This window comes from Etheostoma cragini, chromosome 2 (genome assembly GCF_013103735.1).
Source record: "Etheostoma cragini isolate CJK2018 chromosome 2, CSU_Ecrag_1.0, whole genome shotgun sequence".
Classification (NCBI taxonomy): domain Eukaryota; kingdom Metazoa; phylum Chordata; class Actinopteri; order Perciformes; family Percidae; genus Etheostoma; species Etheostoma cragini.
The window spans coordinates 15,908,396-15,915,403 of NC_048408.1; the positions used below are offsets into that span (position 1 = coordinate 15,908,396).

Sequence of the window (7,008 nt, forward strand, 5' to 3'; positions counted from 1 at the left end):
TTGTACTTTTAAGTACAATATTTGAGTTACATTCCAGCACTGTGTATAGCTTACAAAACAGATGTACAGATATTGTAGCTTGGTTCATCTGCCTCGGCAGCCGGACTGTTTGTTTACTATCCAGTCGTTTCTTTCGTTTCCTAATGTGATTGGCTCAAAGACCCGCCCATTAAATGTCTGGACCAATAATAAATCGAACCGTGTGTGGCGACTGGGAGGGGTTCCACTTCCCGGATGTGTGTCGTGAAGAAGGTTGACTCACGTTAACCAAACAAAACACAGACGGTAGGTTGACATGTCTGGAATTTAATGGTTTCTGTTGGGAACACAAGTGCTGCAGCGGTGCAGCTCAGGCCCTCTAAAGACATCTAACGTTTTCTCAACATCTAGCTACAAAGCTCAAGTAAGTCGTGTTTTAAAGCCATTGCTGTCAGGTCTGTCTCTAATCATATATTAATTATTAATAATAGTCGGAAAAAGACAACGCTTTGAGTTTTCTGTGGGTTGGCTGGCTAGCTTAGCAAGGAGCTAGTCTAACGTTAGCTAGCTAAAGTAGTTCAGAGCAATATTATGTAAACGTAAAACTCAAGGAGTTGGTCAATAAAAAGGGATGGTAGCTGCCCTTGAATGGATTTCAAAATCGAAATAATATTTATTGCCAGGTAAGTAACACTTGCAAGGAATTTGCCTTGATGATTAGATACATAGCTAAACGTGTTTATGAAATAAACAAAGCAAAATACTGCAACAGACAGAAGTACATAAATAGGTATATTTCAGAAATGAATTTATACAAGACACGATAACGTAACAAATATATACAATATAACTGTTTTAAAATAAGAAAATGTGGTATGTTTTTAATATTTTATTGAGAAAGACACAAAATGGAAACATTACAAATCATAGACTTTAGTCTTTTTTTCAGCTCCGGTCCCCCATAACATATACACAGTGTACATCTTCTATTTTTTTTTTTTAAACAATATCAACCCTTTTAGAAGGCTGTATGGCTTTGTGCAAGATGTCCAAAAATCTTGAGGGAATGTGCAAAAGTTCAGCAAATATAATACGTGCAATGGTAAGGTATATAGACCAGGATGTTTGATGATGTTACGCATGTGTGTGGGAGGGGTGGATAAAACAAGCCAGTCAACATAATGTTCAAAAAGAGATGCCAAGACAAAAGTGACAAAGACCATCCAAAACCCATAACCATACATCAAACACAATTATTTTTATTTTTATTATAAAGATTTTTTGGGGGGCATTTTAGGCCTTTATTTGTATAGGACAGCTGAAAACATGAAAAGGGACAGAGAAGGGAAAATTACATGCCACAAATGGCCGCAGGTCGGATTCGACCCCCGGCCCATTCCTTCGAGGAGTAAACTTCTATAAATGGGTGCCCGTTTCCACCAACTGAGCTTTCTGGGCGCCCATCCTGGTCACTATTATTTAAGAAAAAAAAAAAAAACTGCCAGTATATGGGGCATTTCCTTTTGAAGATGCAAATATGAATACAGGGAAAACAGCCATCACTGTTGACAAAGACCTACATTACATGCAGCAAGGTGATACAGCCACAGAGTCTGGTGACTGTAGTTAACTAAGCAGTCTCCTCCCTGTAATCTGTGTGCCTGTGAATCAACAATAGAGGACAGCGCTGACAAGAGGGAGCATTAGGTTCCCTTCACTTGTTATTATACTATACGTGCATAGTCGCATACAGTACTTTCATTTTGTTTCAGGGCGGACACCATCTGGTGAGAAATGGCAGAGGGAGGTTTTGACCCTTGTGAGTGCATCTGCACCCATGAGTATGCTATGAGGCGCCTAATCAACCTGGTAAGTCATGGAACTGAGTGGCCACTCACTTGAAATCTTAGGTAACTAAGACTTATAACAGAGTTAAGGTGCAGGGACAGGTCAAACATATTCCAAGTATGCAGTGTGAAGTAAAAATATCTCCAGCCAAAGTTGAGAGAAGAAAGCAAAGAGATTAATGGTCTAAACAACTAGCAAGTAAATGAAAGTCTCAGCCAGAGAGAAGGAAATGAAAAGCTGCCGACCGAACATGAGCCAACATATCCTGGTTCCTGCTCAGTGTTTATCTTGAGAGCCTATCAGTTCTGCCACACAGAGAAGTTTCATTCTGTTGCAGTGTGGGCTGTCACGTTTGCATGGGTCTTGTAAATATACTCTGACTCTTCTTGATGAAAGGTTTGTTAAAAAAGATGAGTTCAAAATTATTGAGAGAAAACTACATTTAAAGAAAGAATAAAGGTTGTAATCATGTTGTCAATGTCCCAGTGACCTCATTGGCTCTTTGTGCACAGCTGAATCTTGCATGGCGAGCTGCTGTTGGCTCAGAGCTCACAACCACCCTGGGAGATTGAGATTGTTGTGCAGCAGAGAAGGGTGTTGTCCAAAAAACTAAAGAATTTACACAGCGTTAGCCATTTAGAACTGTACGGTATATTTAAGGAGAAAGGCATCGTCCACATATGAGTATCTGCTGTTGGAAAACTGTAAGCTGCAGTGGGTCATTTGTCCGTATGCCTAATGTAACAAGGAGTTTATGTCTTATTAGCGGAGTGTAAGCAGACTTTTGACTTCCTGTATTTTCTCTCTCCCTAGATGAGAGAGAGAGTAGTGGACACCAGAGTAAATAAGTTAGTCATATTCTCTTTGTATTAAAGGGGCTGTACTCGAAATACTGGGGGGAAAAACATCAGGCTGGGAATGCCTCTCCATGGCTCTCACAGACCATTTCCCCAATATGTGAAATAACGATGTATTTTCACAGCCACATGCTCTAAAATACATACACGGCCAGATCGGCTATCAATATAAAGGACAGAGAAGCTTGGATTACAACACACACACAATAGGGCGTGTAATTTCAATCTCTGCTTAAGACCCCATTACTCCACTATGTCTTTACATACAGATATACATTTGCTGCTATATTAATGTTTTGAATGTCGAGTACAGCCCCTTTTTTTTTTAAATCTACTTTGTTCCTCCTGTAATTTCTTTCAGCTCAGGCAATCTCAGTCCTACTGCACAGACACAGACTGCCCTCAGGAATGTATGTATGAACACATTAGACCCTGTGTTTTTTCATAATGTGTTATGTCATGTTCTTGAATCAGAAACACCAGTTGAGGTAACATGTGTGAAGTGCAAACATGTGTTTGTTTTCAGTGCCAGGTCCAAATGGGCCAGTCAGCGGAGGAGGTGACCTGACCCTCCCCATGGTTCTGATGGGATGGGCCGTGCTGGCTCTGCTCCTGTTCCTGTTGCGCCCATCCAGTCTCAGGGGTTCCCGTGCCTCAGGCAAACCTACTGGACCACACAATGTCAGTATTGATCACACTCACACAGCCTACATAATAATATTTTTCAGATTTGTCAGTTCTGCTCTGCCTTAGTTTACCATGACAATTTACCACAAAGTGGACAATGAATCTCAACATAGAAGTAAGATACTGAATAAGACACAATTTGCCTTTGTGGCGATTTACTGAAAAAAATGATTGTCCCCATTTGATGAAAACTTTTCACTGTAACTTCATGTCAAAATCTCTTCCATAAAAAATGCCTATTGGTTCAAGTTAAACACCAGAAATTCTCTTTGGGTGTTTAATACCAGAGACAGGCTGCTACATTATTAGATCAACAGTTTTTGGTTTGTTTGATGTAATTATAATTTGGAATCTCTGGTTTTGTAGGGCAGTGTGTATTTTTCGAATTGGTTTCAATTACCAAATGCAGAAGTCATTCATACTGTTGCTATGTTTGAGTTGTTAGGTAAATGTTTCTTTAAAAAAAAAAAAACTAAATATTTAGGTTATGTGAACCGGACCTGTATTTAAACAGGGACTCAGCTGTACACAACCATAAGATTATATATTGTTTGTCCACATTTTAAGCTCACTCATTATTATTAATATCACATTATTGATTTCAGGATGCGCTTGTTGATAACATCATCAACACTGTTTACTTTTTTTCGATGGTAGAGACTTTACATTTTTTCTTGTCTTGTTTTGCAGAGCGATGGAAGAGAGCCTCCTGCACCTCCTATTGACTAGCAGTGGAGAGCAGCAACCCTCACCCACCTGCTCTGACTGCAGCTGCACAGTGAAACAGTGACTGGGACCAGGACAGTGCCATCTCCCCCTCATAAATATCTTTTGCTTTACTCATATTTTAATACCATTGTGTGTTGGGGTAGATCTTATTTCTAGAGCTCAACTGCTACTGGATTAATGAGCCCAATACAGATACGAAATTTCAAAGTTGTAAAACATGGCTTTTTTTTTTTTTTTTACTTAAACATTCAATATTGCGCAAGTATTGGTTATTTTTTACAAAGAGAAAGATTGAGGCAGGATATTTTACGGTGGAAACAAAAATCAGAAAGGTTTGTGGGAAATTTAATAACCAAACAGTACATAGAAACACATTTTTTCCACAAACACAAAACTTGAATGAAAGTTATGAAAAATGTTGTTTCGTATATCTGCAGACATCCCATTTCAACCGATAATATTGGCTGACAATGTCAGCATGTTGATATATCAGTATGTGCTATTCAACAAGTCTTTAATCAGAAGGCGTGGCATTGATCTGAGCATTGCTGCTGACTGGTCAGCAGTTACATGAACCCAAAATGAAGGAATGTGTCACTCGTGTTGGTGGAAAAATGAGTATTGTTGTAAGAGTGCTTGCTGAGTAATGATGAAGAGTGGCGGGTTCTTCGGACTCTTTGAACATTCCTCTCTTTCCAAAGCTACAGTTCTAAACGGTGCCAGTAATGATGTCCTACCACATGTTTTAATAACATATTTAAACCAGCAATATAATTAATGAAATAAATTAGAATTACAATAACATGGCGTATTGATTTTAATGCAGTGATTTCCTTTTATGTTTACGTACAGTCCTTAATTAGATTACATACTCCAGCAAATAGTCTGGTTTGAACATGTCTGTCCTTTTAAGTAACTGTTGGTTACTGTAGTTTAAATGATTTAAGACAGCAGTGACGGATCTTAAGGGTCTGTTTATCTGACAGTTAAATGTTCAATTTTCAAACTTGTATCACATAGTTGAAATGAACTGAATTGCAAGCGTACAGCTAGGGTGTGTTAATTGTGGTCATTGTAAAACAATATACTCGGCGTAAACATTTAATATTGAAATTATTATGTGTACTGTAATTGTTTTGAAGTATATACATATAGATTGGTATACTCAATTTGTAGCAGATAATCACATTTTATTAGCACTTTAGTTGTGGTATGTTGTTTCCTTATGCAGGTGTGTTTTACTGATTCAGCTGTCTAGATGATAGGCTTGTGGAGGTGAGGACCTGTTCTTTTCTTACTGAGAAACGCAGCAGTGTGTGAATAATGGGAGCAATCTAAAGTTTCTACTTCTGCATATTCAAAAGAATTAAAAGGAAAGGAGCATGGGAAGTTTTTGGTCTCAAAGCTACTTTTAGAGAACAACTTCTTGAGAAAGAACAGCAATGGCTTAGCTCATTTCTTTTTTTAATTTGATAAGAGGACAAGAAAATAATCTGCAGTGAAAGTTTTCACTCATTTCCATGGTTTACACCAGAGGTAAAACTAGTGAACAGAAAAATATCAACACTTAATGCAGAACATTATAGTGGTGAATGTCTTTTGTTCCTTAACTATGTATGTAAATGTTGGTGGATATTTCAACAGCACCATAAACTACATATAGACGAGAATCAACCCTTTGTTACAGACTCAAGAAAAATGGAACATTATAATAGGTGGTATTTTTTTATACAGTGTGTATGTCTATTGTTGAATATTGGATAGCGGAACATGATGGAGGGTTTCAATCATTGCCCATATCTTTGTTGTGCCACTGTCATGGCAACAAGGCTAATAAAGTGTATATTGGCCTTGGACTAGTGATATCAGAAAATTGCATGGATATGTGTCTTTCTTGAACATGGTGTAAGAGTTCAGAACATGGATATGATCTGCAACAACTTTGGGCTGAGTTCATCTCAACAGTCTTCAGTGGCTAGCTCTTATTTGCCATATCAGCGAATGTCCTCTGAATATTTCTCTACTAAGTCTTTCTAGACTCTCTCGGGGGATTGCAGGGAGAATATATAAGGAAGGAAACAGTTAGGTAAACCATAGTTGTTTAAGGGGGGAACATGCTAGTTTGTTGAAGTGAACGATCTGGTACCACAGGAGACCTTGATATGCAGTGTTTCTGTCTAAAAGAAAAAGGGCTTCAACTATGCACTTTTCCTATAACAAACAAAAAAATAAATGACTAAATCTTTCTGCCTGGCTGTTTTGTCTTAACTTGTACATTTTTGAATTCACTAAGGCAGATATACATCATATGTACTGTATTCTTTTCTGGCTTTAATAGTTACTTTGCAAATAAAGACTTTAAATACAATACTTGTGATGTTCTTAAAAACTATAAAGCTTTGTTGCTCATGCACGTGTGTGTGTTGGTTTGAGTAATCTTCTGAGCATGCGCAGTGGTGAAACGGAACTGTTTCCCAGGGTTACCATCAACAAGTCAGTTGTCCCACGTAGCTAACTAGCTAGCATTATGTCAGTGTGCTTTAAGGTTATACCATTTATAACTAGCTGAATGGCATGTATTTACTATTTAGTGGTTATAGCATCTATATACACTAACAATTAGCACAGGAGGCTTAGTAGCTAGCTACGTATTAATGTTTTAGTGAACTTCGCGAACACCAGCTAACTAGCTAGTTAGCATGCTAATGTTAAGGTAGGCGATTAGAGCAAACTGTTTATAGCTTTCAGAATGACAAATCAACAGTTCAGTACGCTGGCTTACACGAAAAGCCCGAAAACATCGAGAAGAACAACATTTCAGGTAAAAGCTTTATTTTATGCAGAATGGATGCTACCAAATGACAGAGGAGTGGATTAGTTAGTTAAACGGACAGCCGTCCGATGACGG

At 38.1% G+C, this 7,008-nt stretch overlaps 2 protein-coding genes across 3 annotated transcripts in view; both read left to right on the forward strand.

Moving 5' to 3' along the window:
- Positions 1-234: 234 nt before the first annotated feature.
- smim14 (small integral membrane protein 14) lies at positions 235-6,345 on the forward strand. Of its 2 annotated transcripts, XR_004654911.1 has the most exons (6): positions 235-402; positions 1,750-1,848; positions 3,046-3,094; positions 3,211-3,365; positions 4,062-4,157; positions 5,441-5,456. XR_004654911.1 is itself a non-coding variant. In XM_034859107.1 (5 exons), the coding sequence occupies exons 2-5, from the start codon at positions 1,774-1,776 to the stop codon at positions 4,098-4,100; spliced, it is 318 nt and encodes a 105-aa protein (XP_034714998.1). In that variant the 5' UTR covers positions 236-402; positions 1,750-1,773; the 3' UTR covers positions 4,101-6,345. The 2 variants fall into 2 exon arrangements, 1 of the variants encoding a protein (XP_034714998.1); XM_034859107.1 differs by having other exon boundaries at positions 236-402; positions 4,062-6,345.
- A 217-nt stretch (positions 6,346-6,562) lies between these two features.
- map9 (microtubule-associated protein 9) overlaps positions 6,563-7,008 on the forward strand; it is a 5,639-nt gene continuing 5,193 nt past the window's right edge. The window contains exon 1 of the mRNA XM_034859143.1: positions 6,563-6,939. Coding sequence (XP_034715034.1) covers positions 6,850-6,939 — 90 coding nt within the window. The 5' untranslated portion in view covers positions 6,563-6,849. The remainder of the gene's footprint in view (positions 6,940-7,008) is intronic.

What these genes read in the sequence shown, in the direction of transcription:
- smim14 (XM_034859107.1), top strand. Translation starts at nt 1,774, where the DNA reads ATGGCAGAGGGAGGTTTTGACCCTTGTGAGTGCATCTGCACCCATGAG. An exon ending in TGAGGCGCCTAATCAACCTG is followed by an intron (nt 1,849 to 3,045) that starts GTAAGTCATGGA and finishes AATTTCTTTCAG; the next exon opens with CTCAGGCAATCTCAGTCCTA. An exon ending in CACAGACTGCCCTCAGGAAT is followed by an intron (nt 3,095 to 3,210) that starts GTATGTATGAAC and finishes GTTTGTTTTCAG; the next exon opens with TGCCAGGTCCAAATGGGCCA.